The sequence below is a fragment of the Tachypleus tridentatus genome, chromosome 13 (genome assembly GCF_004210375.1).
Source record: "Tachypleus tridentatus isolate NWPU-2018 chromosome 13, ASM421037v1, whole genome shotgun sequence".
Lineage (NCBI taxonomy): Eukaryota > Metazoa > Arthropoda > Merostomata > Xiphosura > Limulidae > Tachypleus > Tachypleus tridentatus.
In genome coordinates, this window is record NC_134837.1 from 108,603,665 (window position 1) to 108,623,929 (window position 20,265).

Genomic DNA, 20,265 nt, shown 5'->3' on the forward strand with positions numbered 1-20,265 from the left:
CCTTAAATAAAATTACATATTTATTTCAATGTACTGAATAATATAATTTTAATTAAACAACATACATCCATTCAACCATTTCTAAAATAAACATCCAATTAACTTGACAGTGATAATGCATGTTCATTTATCTAACTGAAGAGCATATATCTACTTATCTAACTAAATTTCAGTCCATTAAATTAGATGACAAATAATGCACTCTACCTAAGGCCAAGTAAAAGAAGAATATAGTGTCCCCACCAGCTTCATTTTTTACAGTTGCTTCCCTTCTAACATATACTTTTGGCAATTTTTCCCTTTTTCAAATTGTTGTTTTTCAATCACACAAAGAAACGAAGACTTTTGAATAAAAAAAAATGAGGTGAACACAGTTAATTCATTTTGCCCATTTTCTTTACTTTTTGTAAATTCTGTATAATTTTGATGAAATTATTAAACAAAGAAGACTTCTGTTTTACCAGGACCCTTTAAAAACCAAAGTCATGAAAAAAAGGGTGCATATTGTTTTTTAAAGAGGTAATTAGAAGAAAGAAAATACCACCTCCTCCCTATTATGAAAACTCCAGACACTAAACATGCTTTTATATTTGCTTAACAATGAACTTAAGGAACAAACAAATGTCAATCCAAATGTGCCAGGTAGTTAAGGTGTTCAACTTGCAATTTGAGGGTCATGGGTTCAAATCCCTGTATAACCAAGCAAGCTTGCCTTTCCAGTCATGGGGGCATTATAATGTGATGGTCAGTCCAACTATTCCTTGGTAAAAGATTAGCCCAAAAGTTGGTGGTGGGTGGTAATAACTAGTTGCCTTGTCTCTAGGCTTGGCTCAACATGGCCAGGTGGTTAGAGTGCTCAACTTTTAATCTGAGGGTTATGGATTTGTATCCCTGTTGCACCAAACTTACTTGCCCTTTTAGCTGTGGGGGCTTTATAACATGAAGGTCGATCCCACTATTTATTGGTAAAAGAGTTGGTGGTGGGTGGTGATAACTAGCTGCCTTCCCTCTAGTCTTACACTGCTAAATTAGGGATGGCTAGCCCTTGTGTAGCTTTGCATGAAATTCAAAAACAAACAAACTCTCTAGTCTTATGCTGCTAAATTAGGAACAGCTGGTGCAGATAGCCATTGTGTAAATTTGCATGAAATTCAAACCACACCATTCAAATTTACTTAATGGTGTACTTTCATATGTCTACTTAAAGTATATGCACTAATTCTTGTCTAAATAATCTACCTTAATTACCCCAGCATACAATTGAACAGCTAATGAACTTAATAATGTTAATTTGTTTAATTAAGCAATATGCATCCATTCATATAACTAAACAATATACCTTCATTTAGCTAGATAAATAATCATCTTGATTACTGAGTGTTTTTATACTGTTTATCCTTTGGAGGGATGAAAACACATGATCTACTAAACGATGTAATGTACTTTCATTTGTTCACTTGCACAACATATATATTATGTCAGCTGTCAAATGAACTTGATAATACATATTTATTCATCTAACTAAATAAAATGTATTCATTCATCCAACCAATCAACAACTGCCTTTGTATAAGTAATCTACATCATTTTGTTATACAATATTTGTGATATATAATAAAAACTTAAAGCTACAAAAACTATTTCTAATATTATTAAGCTAAGATTGAAGCCAAAAATCTTAAAAAAACATTCCATGTTGAACTTAATATGCTCATCTTAATAGCTCTTTTCCTTTTATCACAAAAATATATAATGTTTGGGTTTTAAAAGCACTTTCAAACAAATTCAATAAAGTTTTAACTAAAAAGTTTCTCGAAACAACCATCACAGTATGGCTTTTCATTGTGTTCTTTAAATGTCCCTTTATTTAGCTGCTTTAGACAGAAGAAACACACAAAATGCTCTGGGTGGAACTTCTTGAACATAGCTGTGATACAACAGCCAGAAATAGGCTTGTGACAACCACTGCAGAGTGAACCTCGCCTGGCATGGTAGTGAATTTCACAGTATGGTTGTCCATCATGATCAAAGAAACTCCCTTCTTTGAATGGCTGTCTGCAGTCCTAAGAAAATAAAGATAATGTGGTGGTTTAAGTTATGCTGTAGCTAGTCATATAATCTTATGTATGTTTTGCAAACAGTGGCATTTGTCCAAGCACTCGTTTATGATGACCACTTCCTGTGCTGCATTTGAAAAGCTGTGCATCCAGACAAAGCTCAACATTCACTTTTGAAATGATGATAGACAGGTGAATAATGTTGATGCCAAATTTTATTTTGTAAGCAGGATATTCTTCATTAAGTTGTTAGGAATTAACCAAACTGTCATTCACATTTTGAAATGTGATGCATGTAGATTTACCTTATGTTATTATTGAGCATCTCTTAGCATGACTCAATTGCTCAACAATTAATTTTTGCAGTGGGAGGTATAAGTAGCTAAGAATTTTGTTTATGAGTGAAACAAAGAGTTTAACACAGTTAACCTTCTTAAAGTCCATGAATTAACTGAAATTGATAGAATAACTCAAAAGTTTCCTGTCATTTGGGATGAGTGTTTTTGTTAGATTAACCTTTACCATTAGTGAAAACTGATACTTTTGTTTGTTGTATAATACAATGAATCTCAGTAAGCTCATATAAACTTCTTGCTGATAAATATGATCATTTTGTTTAATGGAAAAAATATGAACATATTGTAATTTCCAATACTATACATCTTGAAACAATATTTAGGTTAAAGCCTTGAGACATACTTTCAAAACAATAGTTGTAGTAAAATGCTATATTGTTTCAAGAGCTTTAAGTTAAAAGTTTACTATATACTTGAAGATTAGAAATATTATAAATTGTTTCTGAACCAATCAGATTGACAAAAATATTTCCCTAAGACAGACAAATTAAGAAAGTTTGAATACTTGTATATTTTTGTAAACTCCCTTATACTTGTATCTTGAGAGAGAAAGTATAAAATTGTCTTGTTCAATTTATTTTAAGAATTTTTATATGTTGGTAGGGAAGTTGTCATACAAAAATATACCAGTTAACATTGCAGGACATGTATCAAAACTACATTTTGTATGGCATAATTTTTCATATATGAGTTTACACAGAGCATGTCTTTGCCAATGACCCATGTGGGCTTATAACTTGAAACTACAGTTACAAATTGGTCATGGTTTGGAAAAGTTACCTTATATAAGTTAATAGGTTTCATATCACATCTTTCTTGATTGAAAGGTAAAGAAATCGTAAGTGCTAAATCTAGTGGAACACCCCAAACTCTGATTTCATCAAATAATCTGTATGTGGATACTTTCATAAACCTTATATCAAATCAACTTCTACTACTAGTACAAGGTAACAATCTACCAAGTAACTTTCTCTTTCATAAACAAAATGACTCAGTGTTGTTCATAACTGCTGTTTTTTGGTGGTTTATATCTCCACTTGAGAAGAGCTGTAATAGTAAATTAACTTCATTAAGTAAACAAACTGGACTTTCAAGTAACTGATGTTTATTCACATCTCATCTTTCTACAGGTGATAATGTGAGTTAACTATAGATATATTCATACTCTACTACATAGCTAAAATTATTGGAGTAGTGAAAATAGAAAGAAAAACTTTAGTTTAATTCTTCTCAGGCTTTCTGTTAGAGCTTAACTCTATCCAACACAGGAAGTAATATTAAATATTGGATAGAGTTGAGCTTTTTTTATTCCTTGTATGTAAAGAAAAGTTTTAGATCTGTCTATATACACACACACACACACACACACACATGCACGCACACACACTGTAAGATCTCAACCACTGAAGAAAATATATATATAAATTGTTAAAAGCATTTGCTAATACTTACTGAACAAAAATCAGCTGGACAGTTAAAGGATTTGTGATGGTTTATGTCATTTCTACTTGGAAGCCACAGTGTGCAGATCAACAGAAAGACATCTTGAGAGATGAAAACTGCTGATTCATTCATTGATCCTGTAGAAAGCACTGTCCAGTTACTACATAAATAATCATGCTGTGTTTTGTTCTGTCTGGTACACAATAATATTGGGTTTCACTTTCAGTGAAGTTTCTAAACTGTTTATTTTCTTAACTCAAATTTAATCATTCAGTTAAGCTTAAGTTTACTTTGCAATTTTTCTGATTATTCTTTCTATTGTAAATCACAAATTTCTAATGCTTATGTTGAAATCAGTTTCATCTGAAAGTACCAAAGAGTAGGTAGGAAGGAGTTATGTTGATGTCACGACCACAGGATTTACTAATTACTTGATCTCTTGTTTTGAAGGGATTTCAAAAGAAACTGCTTTTACTAAAGAATGGAATATTCTTAAAGTAGATGTACTCTCACTGATGAGAGAGAATTTGCCATTGGAGAGAAGAAAGTATTTTATATAAGAGTGATGTTTAGTCCAGGAAAGGTCTTGTCTTGGATGTAGGAATTTTGCCAATGCTGCAAAAGTTGCTAACCTCAGTCAGCATACAGCAGCAGACTTGTAATGATTAGATGATATCTAGTGCATCAAAATCAATAGTTTAAACCATATCCCTGAGGAAAACTAAACTCAGCACAAGGGAAGTAGAAATAATTAAAAGTTGCCAAGTAAAAGTGACACCTAGCAAGCCTGAGACTACTTGGGAAGGTCTTTAAAGGATTTCCAGGCTGTTGCCAGTCACAGTACCACAATTCAAATCCACCCACACCCAACTAAAAAGGTCAAAAAATGATATGGCAGAGAAGCTTCTCAAATCAGAGTTATATCTTTGGTAGGAAACACAGCAATAACCTACAACAACCATCGCTTGTGGAGAGCTGTATGAAGAGATGCTATAAGTAACTCATTGCCCTGCACCAGTAACAAATTGCTCAAACAAGTGGGAGAGCCCTGTATGTTTACAACAATTACACTTGTGACATTGGTGGCAATTTACTCAGACAATGGCTGAGAATCTTTAAGGGAGGGGCTTTGACTTTCACTGGAAATCCCTGTCAGTGCAGCAAAACATACTGGGATAAATAGGAGCTCTGGTTTACTGTTGTACCTGAGTTGTGCCTATAATTCAACTCTTCTTCAGTTATGGCCAGTAAGTTGAAGAAACATTGGGGAATGCTTGCACCAGAAACTCTAGTAATCAGTTCACCTCTCTCAGAGCTGGGCAGAGCTTGGTAGATATCTGTAAGAGCACAAGGGCAAAAGATTGAGTTCTTGGTTTACATGGGAGCAGTCAGAACATTAGTGGACTTTCTAATATATCAAGCCCTCCAAGTAAGATCAACACTCTGGTCAGCAGCTAATGAGTTTCTTCTGGTGAATAGTAATAGCTTAGATATCAGAGGAGGGGTAGATCTCTGGCTCTATCTAAGAAATTTCTCTTATAGAATGAAGGTAGTTATCTCTTTCTTCAGATCTGGTATTGGCTCCCTCAGGATGGATATACTGCAAAAAATTATCTAACTAGAGAGATCAAGCTCAGGGAAGTGGACCACACAAGAGAATATATAGCAGATGGAATAAATACATTCATATACATAATTGGTGTTATGTATTTTTATTCCAAAGTCTAATGTATCAATACCATGTAATGCAGTTACATAAGTCATGCATGAAATGAACTTTTTTTTTTCTTTCCAGAAAGCATGTAAGATTAGCTGAGATAGTTGTCTTTCTGATGAGGAATGTAGTCTCCAAATTGTTTTGTAATTATCCAATTCCAGTTGTATGCTGGAATGGTTGTAGGTATGGTAAACAAAGTAGAAGTGATCATGAGTATGGTAATGCTAGAGTTGCATCTATTCCATGCCTGAATGTAATATGGCTACCAAAGTATTTGAAGATGTATTTGTCATAAGTTATCCAAACAATCCAGACCCAACCAAGTAAAATCAACTTGATGACTTGTTGGCTGAACATGACAATGTATTTGTAGGATCAATGCCTGTTTTGCTAAAACAATAGTGACTTGCCACATCAAATACAACAACTAATGCTTGTGCATTCTATAAGTATGGTATACTCTGTTATTTCTTCATTGTTACTTTTATTAACAATATTGGTTAGAATTTATAATATAGTGAACTTTCTTACTTTGTAATTCTATTTTTCATTGCTCTATTTCTATTACAGAGATTTTTTTTTGCATTGTTAGCTTCATGTATGTATTTAGAACTAACCTAAATTTTCTAAGTTGGTTGAACATCATGCAATATTATTTGGAGTACAGCCAAAAAGTACTAAACTGATGAAAGAATGCATTCTAATCAGCACAACAGTATGTATGTGGACTTAAAACACTAGAAAATGGATTTCAATACACATGATGAGCAGAGCACAGATAGCCCATAATGAAGCTTTGTACTTAACTACAAATAAACCAGTGAAAATATGGGAGCTTTTTATATTAGCTATACTCATTAGCAGGTTTATTTTTAGTTTTTCTTTAAGTAGGTAGTTTGATCTGATCAGAAGTTAATATTATTAATAGGTATAGGCAATGCTAATATGATAAATCAACTGTTGTGAGAGAGCTTCCTTTGGGCATTACAGATGGTACCACACTGCAGTACAGTGGATGTTGAAGTGCAGGGTGATACAACTTTTGAAGAGTGCTTGGCTTTCTTCACCAGTTGTTGTCAAGTGGAAGGAAGGTATACTGAAGTTCTGTGTTAATTTTAAATGGGTGAACGCTGTTGCTCCATATGGACCCACATGACAATCACTGATATTTAAATGCAATTTAACGTGACAAACTACATTCATACCATCCACACCGTGAAACTGTAACAATAAAGAATTAACAAGTTTAGCAACATTGCCAAAGTTCATATAAGCAAACACACACACATATTCGAATTACACTCCCATAGAAGACAACTGTACACAAAAGCCATATTGTTACTGGTACAAGCACAAAATTACAGCTTAACAAACATATCAATTCAACACGGGATCGTAGCAAGATAGAAACAATGAATTAAGACATATACTAAATATCTTATGCATTCTGACTTTTACGTTATCAAAATCAAGACAGTCATTGAAGGTTTCTAAAAGATAAACAAATCAATACCACGTTTGACCAGCAGGTACATGGGGAGTTCCTAATTCAAATTTCAAAGCCTCCAGTGTCTATTGTAAGAAATACCACGTGGTTGTGACCACTCTAACCTCAAAGTGAATCTATTTATAAATATTCTTAGGTATTACACACTTGGTTGACAATGATGGATGGCATAATTATAACGTAATAAAATTGTGAAGACATATAACATGCATGAAGGCAACATAACAAAACACTCAAATATACAAATGCATGGGTTATCTCAAGGGTAAATATCAATTTCTATATATTCAAGTACTGTGCATGAGAGAACTAATTGTCTATGGGGATAAACCTGCATGTGATTGGGTTTCCAGATTGTTCCCCAATCCAGATTTGTTTTGAAGGGCATAAAACTTAGATATTGTTAGGATTTAGATAAAAAAAATGAAATTGAGTTAACTGTGGCTACAAATGCAGTACCTCATTCTTTGCTATGGGCAAATGAATATATGGATGATTCAAATGGTTCTCATTGGTTCAACACTTGGTATCTGGACATTGGCAAAATGAACTGTATAATAAAAGAAGACTTGAGACTGCTTTTAGCAGAAGATGACTATTATGAATTCTTACTCATTCCATTTGGCTTGTATAATGCACCAATTACTTTTGAAAGGTTAATGGATCTTATATTGAAGGGGTTGCAATGGGAAGATGCCTGATCTGCATTGATAATTTGATATTTGGTAGCACGTTCATGTCTGTGGCTGAGAACCTAAAAAAATGTTATTCTGGAAGGTTAAAAAAAAAGATCAAATGAAACCAATAAAGTGTTTGCTGATACACACAGAAGTACAGCACCTTTGGTCATTGGTCACACTGTAGGTTAGGATGTAGTTTCTACAGACTGGGCTGTGATGAGAAACTATGCTTTTAACCAAGAGAAAAGTCCACCACTTCCTGATGGTTTGTGGGAAATTACTTCAGAAAAGCACCACTATCTGCTCTCACAAAATCCATGATGCACTTTAGATGAAGTAAGAAATATTACCAAACATTTCAATCATTAAAGTTTGCTTTAATGGATCCTCCAATTCTGGCCTATCCATCTAAACAACAGTGAGTTTCTGTTTAAACACTGATGCAATGACAATGGAATCTGAGTAGTGTTAATGCAGTTCCAAAAAAGAGTAGAAAGAGTCATTGCATACTTTAGTCTTATGTCTTATGTGCATGGCTCCTGTATGTAAATATTGTATGTCGAGCAAAGAACTGTTTGCATTTGTGGTTCTTATGAAATGTTACTACCATTACTTGTATGGTAGAAGTTTAATGGTTCATTGTTAAGGTGTACAGTGCTTTGTTGGAGTGTCTAATGAACTTTAAAAATATGGAAAGGATTGTGGCATATTGAATAACAATATTGCAAGAATATGACTTTGTCATTATGCATCATCTGGGCTGCAACACACAAATGTGTAGAGACTGTCTATGTTCACAGTGAGACTTTGTTTGTTTATGGAATGTCCTGATCCTAGAGTTGAAACCATAGCAATGGCAACCCATGAAGTAGGTGATTATGCTGGTAGGTAGATTCTATGATTAACAGTTTAGGAGCTCCAGGTAGAGCAACTGAATAATTCCAACCTAAGGATGTGCTCCTTATAATACATCAAGGTAATGGACTAATTGAGGAGTGTACTTGTATAATCAGCTACTAATACAGAAAGGAAACTGTACAGTTACTGCAAACCACTGAGCCATGGTTCTCTAACTGTGTTGCAGCTTGCAGTTTCCAGAGCTCTACAGTGAGAGATTCTCCAGATGTCACACAAAATAAAGACTGAAGAGCATCAAGGTATTACTCACATTTATTCTAACATTCATGCTTGTATTCAAGTTCAGATATTTAACAATAATTAAAATACTGTGCTGTGTCTGTTGCCCAGAGAAAGAGTGCACTGAGATGGGGTAAACTTCAAAAATGAATTGAAAGTCAGTTTCACCTGAGAATATCACAGATTAAAAAACAAGGTGTGTTATTGTTAAATATAGGTTAACATTTTACATAACATGTGTTTCATCTGTATATTTGGAAAAGTAGCATTACTTTATTTTTATTTAGTTGATACTAGTTTTATTTTAAAATTTAAAATGTCTTAACAAATTATTTTATGATTAATTACATCACTCTCAATTCGATAGTTTCTATCACAATAACATATGATTGTGTTTATAATAAGTAAGTCACTTTTTTCTGTGTATGTTTATTACAGAAGGTTGATTACATTATATTAGAGCAATCTTGAATATGCAAATTGGCAATTCACATAACAGTCATAGCAGTTGTCATATATATATATGACCTATATGAAACTACATTTTGACTTTGATGTTCAAAAGTAGTGTGATGCTACTGAAAGTTGATCACATTCGAAAAGGTGTGTAACAGTTTTTTTCTGACACAAAATACTCAAAAATGCAGATAATAAAGATCTGCTTTGATTGGCAATTTAAAATTTCCAAGAGGAAAATATTCCTTGCACTTGATGGTGTTAGAAAATAAAGGAATATGGATTAATTTGAGAACCCAGGACTGTCTAGAAAAAGACCTGCAACAAATTAAAACCCAACTGTCGTAACAAAAGTTGTTTTTTTTTTGTGAAAGTTGAGAATCCATAAAAAAATTCGGTAAAAGAAGCTGCCCATGTGTTTCAGGCAAGAATATGCTGCATAATCAAGATCTTTATCTGGAAAAGCAACACAAGTTCCATGTACTCAAGTTGCTTCAACAGAATATCTTTTCAGTCACTGCATATCTTACACAATCATCTGGAGAGCAGAATAGGTATTCATAGCAGTTCTTACAAAGACATAATAAGTCAAGTCATCAGACTAAAAGCCTGTGGATTTCTCTGCTATCATACTGTTAAAATGTCCTATTATGTTATCTGGATTATGGAAAGCCAATATGGAGAACGGGGGTCTTTTGACATGATGACCTTATAATTGAGCCTTTTGAAATGGCAACTATGGTATAGGGCTATTTTCAAGAAGAATAATCGTTAGTTATAGCATTACCAGATTTGAAAAAACTTTAAGGTTATAAAATTGTATAACATACTCAACTTTTGCAACACTTTTGGATGTTTTATCACAGAAGAAGCATAATTTTATGTAGTGTAATGTACACAGTGCCACAAGTGACATATATATGGTGACAGGATTGCAGAAGTACAATTTATATAACGTGTAAATATTATAACTTTCGCTTGGGAATACAACAAATTAACAACACAAGATGTTTTATCTTTGAAAGACTTTAGTACAGTTTAATGAAATATAATTTTTAGTAGGTACCAATGACTTTTATCTTGACAAAATAAAGTTTATTGTTTTTGCTTCTTAATTTTGTTAGAATAAGTATGGACTTCTGTAGACATAATAATATATCACTGTATGTGGTAATTAAACTTGCAGTCATGCAAAAACTTCCTGTTCTACACATATATTAAGCTAGCATTGTAACTAGTATAGAAACTTTCCCTGTCATGTATAAACTCTGTAAATCCTTCAGTATTAACTGCCTGTTATTCACAAATACTAACACTGTAAATGAAACATTTTTTAATCTCACACCATGAACAATTGCTTTAAATACTACTAAGCTACCCACCATACAAATAAAGCAATCAGGATGCCATTTATTGTTTAGTGCCAAAATATAGTATTTTGTGATCGGACGATTGCACCCTGCACACTTGGGGGCAAACAGCTCAAAATAATCCTCTTGACAGTAAGGTTTTCCATCTCTCTCATGAAATCCTTCCTCATCAAATTGCTGACCACACTGGGTGCAAAAGAAATGTTCAGGATGCCAAGTCTTGTCCAAAGCAGTCACACATTTCTGTTAACAAAATAAAACATTTAGTTATATTCTGTACCTTTAGAAAATAAAGAGTTAACTTTGATATTTCACTGTTATTGGATGTACTTATTTCTGGCCATTTTGAATCCTTTAAGTTATTGATATACATGTAATATATAATAAATGTAGAAAAGTTCATTCCCAGATCTTCCAAACGTGATAAAATTGCCACATAAAGTAATCCTAAATTCCTGACTCTACTTTTATGTTATGCAAAATATACATTTTCTACATTCTTACTTTCTTGTAAAAATTTTTAAACTTTTCATTAATTCTGAGCCTCTGAAGTTTTTGCATAATGTGAGGTCTAGAAAACCATTAATTTGACTTAACTGTAGCTGCCTCTGTTCATTTGTTGTTCTCTAGAGATAATACCTCCTCTGCTTGTGGAGGTGGGTGGGGGTGGTATTGCTGTAATGCTATACATTGTGCAAATAGGTCAATGACAGCAGTGTCTTTCACATGTAAGGCAGATAATGTCTAGAAGTTACAGTCTCCCCCTATGTTGAATAAGAATGAGTAAATCCAAAGTTTCTAATGAGTTGGTTGATGAGAAGACATCATGAGAGAAAGTAATACATTCACAATTTAAGTAGAAGGTGACACTTCATTATACAAAAAGCAAACACGTACACTATGTTTTGTTTATTGAATAAAATTATAAAGTGTTCTTATTTCTTAACTTGAACTCAGTGAGTTTTTAAATCAGATTTACTTTTGTAATTTATACTGCTAATTCTATCATTATAAAGCAGACCTACCAAACATTCTTTGAAAAGTAAGTTTAACCTGAGAGTATCACACTTTCTAAAGGTATAAAATTATGATTGTTGTAGGGTATGTATGTTCTGGAAATGATAAACTAAACTGAAAACTCCTGTGATTAAGACAAATAGAATTCAAAATGGATGAAATACAATATAAGATATAAAAAGAATGCATTTGAAGGATATGGAAAGCACATGAAATTAATAGGTTTTATGTTATCCAAAAATTAAACCAAAGCAAATGTAATTCAACAGATGAGGTGCCATTCTCTGTAATGTCACATAATAATTAGAATTTATTTTGATAAAATTTTATTTTATGTAACTGACACACAGATGAGATTAACAAGAGCACTGTTTGTTTTTTGGTAATTTTATTACAGTCATACTAATGTTATACATGTTATGACTTCTCCAATATTTTCATTAACCTGTGGTTGCTTGTTCACACTCACCACTAACAAATTTGTGAATGCTTCTAGCAACAACATTTTTCGTCTTTAAAATTGCTTGTAATTGTATCATAATTAATAATTTCATGTATTAAATGTTAATAAATATGTATATATCATATTCATGTGTGTAAACTTTTTGCTCCCTGTGATCAATATTTTTTAATATAAAAACCCATTTTACTCACATCTATGAGTGCTTTTACTTTTACAAAAGTTAAAAGATGCTCCTTTGTGCAGAAATTAATTTATTTAAACCATAAGCAACTGAATTGAGGTAGTGCTAATCGTCACCATATATTTAAAATAGGGTTTTATTATAAATAGTTATGGTTTAAGTGCTTACAGTTGGTGGAGCATTAGAAGCCAATAGGCCTTGTGTTAATCACGAATAAATTATGACAAATATGATAGAAAAACAATCTACAGTAATCACTTGGACACAGTATTTCTAATTATGTTGCAAGCAAACATGCACTCCAAATACCAGATTTTTAGAGTTTATTGAGCTGACCCATGTTTTATTGGAAACCATTAAAACAACTTGAAGCTGCTGTCCAGATACCTCCCTGTTTCCTTGTATGCAGCTTGGGTATGTCATACAATTCAAGTGAGGATTACAAATCACAATTACAGGGACTTTCTTCACTCATAACTGTGCAATATAAATGACTAAAGTGCATGTATCATGGGTTTATTAATACTCACCACTAAGAATCTATGAATCTTCTTTCTGAAATGTGTACTACCAGCATTTTGCTAGTTTGCTAGGATTTGATGTGAACGTGTGATATGAAAATGTGACTATATCTAGTTACCTTTGTAATGTTCCGAAGAATAAATCAGTTCAATTGTTTCTAAGTAGAATAATACTTACATTTAAGATAGACATGTTACAATAAGCACAATGAGGAGAGAAGATACTGTGATAATCTGTTTCACAGTAAGGTTGCCCATCTCGTTCAAAGAAGTCATTTGTTCCAAGTTCCTGATTGCAATAGTTGCAGGTGAAATGTTCTGAATGCCATACTTTTCCTAAAGCAGTCACCACCTAAAAGTAGACACGATTAACACAGAATGCATTAATATCCTGCAAAAACATTCAGAGAATTTATGGCTTAAGTGCACTTATGAAAGTTTTTGTTTTCATCAGGAACTGTTGCTTTGCTGTCCACTGGTAAATATCACTATACACAGTAAATTCTTTAATATTTACTACACAGTAAATCATCCTTCGCTTGTACAGCGGTAAGCCTATGGATTTACAACACTAAAATCAGGGGTTTGATTCCCTTCAGTGGACTCAAGAGAGAGCCCAATGTGGCTTTACTATAAGAAAACACACACACAGTAAATCATTTATTATTAAATCATAGTCTAACAGTGCAACAAATTTGAAGTCCGATTAAGGAAGTAATAATTCATGGTACAAATGTATGTTATAGTTACAGCCTCTTATGTGGAATCATTACCACTACATGTTACCTTTTAATCTAACAGAAATTTAACATAAACATTCCAAGGTATAGAACTCTGTACATTATGTAATAAAATAAGAAAAATTTGGTTAACTAATAAATGGTTGCTAATTTCATTACTACTACTGTTAATATTACATTTTGTAATAATAAATTTAAAATAACATAAAGTTTAAGGACAACAAGAGGTCTGCTGGCCTTTTATTCCATCCACTTAACTAAATTAAGTTGAAAAAATTCTCAAAGCTAGCTCTTATCATCCAATTATTAGTCAAGCCTTCCCCTAAACTCTCTTGTATTTACTGCCTCGACTACATCTGAAACAGTTTATTTCAAAGGCCAACTACCTTATCAGAAAAGTAAAGCTATATAAAGATGGCTCCTACCATGCAAAAATTTTATATTTACATTTCCTAGTCCTACCATTTTATAAGCTAGGAAGAAAAAAAGATGATGCATTAACACTATCAATTTTATCTTTTCAGTCAAATCCACTCCAACTCTTCCTTTTTCAAGAAAAAATAGATTCAGAGATCTTAATCTGCCCTTGCATGACAATATTTTCATCCTAGGTATTATCATAGCTTGTCTTTTCAACAGTTTAATATCCTTTTTACAGTAAGGATCTCAACACTGAACAAAATTCTCCAAATGTGGCCTAATCAGTGACTTATGCAATAAACTTATAGTCTCTTTAGACTTATATAATATTTATGTAGATAACCTAAATTTCTATATGTTATGCCATTAGCAACAGTATAATGCTAGAACAGCTTAAGAGACTGATCAAATAGAACAACTAGATCTTTTTCTATCATAACACTCACAAGGGTATTCCTATCAGAAATTATATATAATTCAAATTATGATATTCTACATGCAGTGCCTCTCATTTTCATAGTTTAATAGCATCTCTTATTTTATTGGCCAAAAACCACCAAATAATTAAAATTATTTTTTAAATCAGTACCATCCTCCTCATAATCAACAGAACTTCATACCTTAATATCATCAACAAATTTAAATAATTTATTGACAGTTCCTTCATCTATGTCATTTACATAAAAGAGCAAAGGTCCTAACACTGAGCCCTGAAGTACATCACTTATGATATTAATCACATTTGACTGAACTCCATTTATTAATAATGCAACTCTCTTCCATTGAGCTACTTTTCTATCCAATAAACAAATTTATCACATACACATACAAAGGTTGTTATTTTTTTAACAAGCCTTTCGTGGCACCTTGTCAAATGCTTTCTGAAAATCCAGGCACACCAAATCCATTACTTACCTTTATCTAAATAAACAGCAACCTCTTCAAATAATGCCAAATTTAAGATAGTATTTTCCCCTAGTGAAACTATGTTGACTATAGAACAAAGTTTTAAATGTTTGAGCCTTTAAGAATACTGAAGTAAAGTTAATGCACAAAGGAGGAAATGCTAGTAAATGTTCAGGCTAGATAGTTAATAATTATTTTTTTCAGTATAATACCTTGAAAATATAAATAACCTTTTTTATACCTGTCATGAGTACATTGTGTATATGTTATAAAATTAGGAACCAAGCAAATTATATGTCAATTTTGTAAGTAACCTGTCAAAGGTAATCACTAAACTTAATAAAACATTTTTAAATATCACTTATCATCAATAATTACAAGTGCTAAGACAAGTTGCAAATTAGTTTTAAACTGAGAAGCAGAACAGCTGTTCTTTACCCATATTACATGCAAATATGTGCCATTCTGAAAAATATTAGAGTAGGTCTTCATCTTTAAATTCATCCTACAAACTGATCTTGTCGTCACCAACATCACCACCTCCATTATTCATATTATCACCTCATTCAGATCCCCTCTAACTCTTCTTTTTGAAGAGTAAACAATTTTAGAGATTTGAACGTATCCTACTGATCACTTGTTTGTTCATATCACAGTAGAGAGAATGCCTAACATGGAGTCTAACTGATTATTTAATCCAGCAGAAGATTGCTTGAGTGATTTTTGAGACTTGGCAGTGGCTGTTTCCCCACACAACTAACTGGTCCAATTCATTTGAAATGTTTATTAAAAATTTCTGATCAAAAATAGGCTAACTTTATGCATCAAAATGAAGTAATTTACTGTGTAACTAAGGCTTGGATCCTGCTGGTACAAATTCTATCTGTATCAGTTGTCAACCATATTATTAAGGCTTGGCTTCCCTGTGCTACTTACAAGTTCTCTAGCTGATGTTTAATTTATATCATCTAAGAAACTAATGATACAAAGAACAAAATGTTGATAAAAAGATTAATACAGTATGGAATTATTTATAGAATAAAGTAAAAACCAGTACCACCAGTGGAATTACATTCTCATAAATAAAAAACAACAACTTGTGTTTATATATTCCTTTATTATTAAATATATGTTAAAAAGATAAAAGTGAGCAAAAAATACACTGAGAATTAAGATCTTGATATTCTAATGGATTTATTTATTAATAAATAAAATTAGTTAAGGCTTGCATGAAACAGTATAATTAATTAAAAGACATCTTTACTAAGGACTTATGAATTAGCAATAGATTGTACAATGTAATTCTGATTACTAAAATTTTAATATCTTTTTACCAGTGATTTGCTGTTCAAATGTAAATTTTGTTGAGAAAATTCATTGACCAATTTAAGTTATATTTTCTTTTCTCTGTATCTAATGGCACAAAGGCAACTTTATAATTTAGTAGGTTCCATAAGTTTAATAATAATTATTTAGTCTGTCTACTACTGTAGAACAAAATATAAAAAGTATTATTTATTTTTTATCTCGTCTATGTTTCTCTACTTCATAAAATTATTTCATACCTGTCCAACAATGGGCTTATTACAAGCTGAACAAAGACCCTTAGTGGTAGTATTGATCCCTTGTTTGTTCATATCACACTGGAGAGAGCCTAACATGGAATCTAACTGGTTATTTTGTCCAGTAGAAGGTTTCTTTGGTGGTTTTTGAGGCTTGGAAGAGTCTGCTTCATTACTTGTCTGACTGGTGTCATTCAGCTGAAGCATTTATTAAGAACTTCTAATCAAAAGTAAGTTAACTATATGTATCAGATGTAAAATAATTTAAACATAACAAACATATTGTTAAAGACAATCATGAATAGCTATCTATAAGTACTGAATTAAAAAAAAAATTCATGAAAACTAAGATATATAATGATTATACTGTATACAATCATCAATTTGGTATCTTTGCTGTTGCTCGCAAAGGCTCAGCAGCAAGTCTGAGGGCTTATAATGCTAAAATATGGGCTTAGATGCCCAAGGTGGGCACAGCAAAATAAGCCTCTTCTGCAGCTATGCTTAATTAACAACAAGCAAACTTTTAATAATATATTTGGGAGTAATTCTGATATTTCCCAAGGTTCAACTGGCTTAGGAAATTCAGGTTAGTTCTGTATGCAACTGAAGCTTGGCTTCCCCCTGGTACAAGCTCTATCTTTCACAGCAGTCTACATTGTAACCAAGGCTTGATTATTCACTTGTACAGATCCTATATGTAACAGTAGTTTACCACATGTAACTAAGGATAGCTTTCCCAGTGGTACAATTTCTACATGTAATGGTAGTTCTAGACATCACTAATGGTAGTTTAATTATGTAACTAAAATTAACATAAAGCTAGAATTGAGCAATTAATCCATTTAGTCAATTACCTATGAGCATCAGTTAGTTTCATATAACATACTCATTTAATAGAGATTATCATTAAATAAGTTAGTCATAAAAATAATCAATTAACCAAAATTGATGTTTCTGATTATTTTAATTTTTAATTATTTCAACTATCCATGTAATCAAACTACTTTAGTTATGATTTTTCATTATTCTTTCAGACCAGTTAATGCTATGACTCAAAATAATAATTTAATTCTAATTAATGTTTCTAACTATTACTCCTTTTGATTATTCCAATTATGAGTTTCATATTAAAAATCAATTAATTGGATTAAATTAATTTATGAGCTGAAAATTAATTGATTATGAAATTCTACATGATCAAACTGTAATGGGTGTATATAAAGTAACTAGGGCTTGGCTCCCCATTGTTTCAAGTTCAAATAGTAATTTACTGTGTAACTGAGGTTGCCATAGAACCAGATGTGGATATATAAAGTGACTAGAATTTATTAATTGTTTTCAAAGTAACCAGAACTTTATTATTAAACTGTATAAATCTCTTCATTGGAAGCCACAGAAAAAATATTCAAACTTTAAAACACTGATGGTAGAAATAATCTCATGTCCTACATTAAATTTATTTTAAGCATAACTAGTATAACTTAGATAATTCTCATATTCATTCTCTACTATACTCTTGCAATAATGTTGACAGTGGTCTGTTAAAGATCTCTAAGGTACAGTTTTCCTTAGCTTCTATAAATAAACTGATTTTACTTACCTTAAAGTGAGAAAGTGAGGCCATGAGATCATCTAACTCTTTAGTAGCTGAAGAAGCCATGAATGTACTGGAATGGACAGTGTTATGATGGTCTTAGACTTGGCTGGATGAGTTAGCAATGGAGTGAAATTACTAGTTATAGAGAAAAAAGAAAAGACCATGGTATGTGAGTACTTTTCAACTGTATTTTTTCAAACTGTTGGGTAATATGGTTGCAATACTTTCTGCCACTGATCGATTAGTGGCTCATCATCTGGATACCTTAACTGATTTGATTTTTTTCAATATGAATACAACAATCATGAAACAAAACCTCTCAGGGTATCTAATAATTTAATTGCTACATGAATTACTTTTTATTGTCTATAAGTTGCCAGTCATATGGGAGAGGCTACTAGCTAAATATAACTTTCACCCAAAAATGATGTAAACCACAATCTATCAGTCTCAGAAGGAATGCCACTTTATCTATACTTCTAGATGTCAGTGTAAGATTACATTTGGAGGTGCTTTGTGACACTTCTTTTATCCATGTGTAATTTATTCGTATTTGCTAGACTAAGCAATTTTGGTAATCTGATCATTTCGGGTGCAAGACATGTTAATACTAAAAAAAAAGAAAAGATGAATTAACTTCACAGGCATAACAAGAAGACAGTCAAGGCTCTTTATAATTATATATTACATTACACTGCTGGATTAGCTGAAGACACTAAGAAGCTTTAATGCTCTTAAAGGTTTACATAATATCTTTTTATCAAGAAGAAATAAATACAATTTGTACCACAGAAAAACATGGGCCATGCCATTAACAACTTAAATGGACCAAATCATAGGTTAAGGCATCAATAACTTTGAACTATATGATTTGATATGAGCTTCTTGAAACTGTATGACAGTAAGAAGTTACCTGGTACTATGTTATTTGATAAAAAGCTACAGTACCTGGAACTGTATGATGTAATATGAAACTACTTAGAACTGTATGACTTAATATGAAACTACTTGGTTTTATATGGTTTGATATGACCTACTGGTAAGCCAGCCAGTATTATATAGTGGTAAATGACAGTAAAAGAAGATATGAATGACAGCAAAAGTTGGCCTGTACATACATAACTTTAATGGTGGTGAAAGGAGTGTAGAGATTACAATCACTATATAAATATGTGAACTGATTTTGATAAACGAGTAAAGAGAAGTGAGCAACTTGGGATCAAAGATGGTGATCTATGAGAGCTTGTTAGACAACAAGAAGAGCAGGAGGTAGAAGAGCTATGTACAGGAGAAGATGAGTCAAAGATGAGGAGCATACCAATCTGTTGAAGACGTACTTCAAAAGGGAAGAAGACATAATGGGTACAGTTATTCAGGCACAGATGGATGAAGGTGTGTCTGTCACAGATGCAATACCAGAAGGTGGTGACCTTTTTCCTAGAAGATGAAGGCCAATTAGACCTAAGACCACTAGGTGGAGATGAGATGTACAAAGACTTAAATATCAGTGAGGAACTGACTGGCAAGCAGAAGACAGAGCTAAAAGATCTACTGTGCCAGCAGATGTCTTAATAGATAGACCAGGGAAGACAAATCTTGACAACACAAGATCAAAAACACAACAAAGGATCCAGTCATAATGAAGCCTCATCAGTTGCACTTTGTGATGATAGACTTAATAAAACAGGAATTTGAGGCAATACTAGAAGCTGGTAATCATGAAGAAGAGGGATGGATCAAATTGCTTCTGCATAGACTTCTGGAAGCTGTACATCATGACAAAGCTTGACTCTGAATCAATGGACAACCCAGACTAGATGGATCCAAGTTCCTTCCAAATATCAACTGCAGTAAAGATTACTGGCAGATCCTAATGGAGACACAATCTAAACAGAAGACAGCCTTTGTGACACCAGACAGATGTTACCAGTTTAAGAGAATACTGTTTGGGTTAGTCAACTCAGCAGCAATATTCAATTGAATGGTGATGAAAATTTTGCACATCACCACCAACATTGAGCATTATATGGTGACAATTTAAACCACACAGCCACTTGGTAAGACCACCTTAAGAAACTTGGAGAGCTGTTCAAATGAGTGAGAGCAGCAGACTTACCATTTAAGTGCTACAT

The 20,265-nt window shown here is 32.5% G+C and overlaps 1 protein-coding gene across 4 annotated transcripts in view; it reads right to left on the reverse strand.

Moving 5' to 3' along the window:
• The window catches only part of LOC143240460 (paxillin-like), a 39,842-nt gene continuing 19,577 nt past the window's right edge, over nucleotides 1-20,265 (reverse strand). For 2 of the 4 annotated variants that reach the window (XM_076482902.1, XM_076482901.1), the window contains exons 2-6: nucleotides 18,137-18,268; nucleotides 16,537-16,731; nucleotides 13,084-13,257; nucleotides 10,736-10,966; nucleotides 1-2,063 (exon numbers count right to left, since the gene is read on the reverse strand). In XM_076482902.1, the coding sequence (XP_076339017.1) occupies nucleotides 1,797-2,063; nucleotides 10,736-10,966; nucleotides 13,084-13,257; nucleotides 16,537-16,731; nucleotides 18,137-18,196 (927 nt within the window). In that variant the 5' untranslated portion in view covers nucleotides 18,197-18,268 and the 3' untranslated portion in view covers nucleotides 1-1,796. Of the gene's footprint in view, nucleotides 2,064-3,865; nucleotides 3,994-10,735; nucleotides 10,967-13,083; nucleotides 13,258-16,536; nucleotides 16,754-18,136; nucleotides 18,269-20,265 lie in introns of those variants that run through there. The other 2 variants (XR_013021768.1, XM_076482903.1) reach the window with 2 other exon arrangements.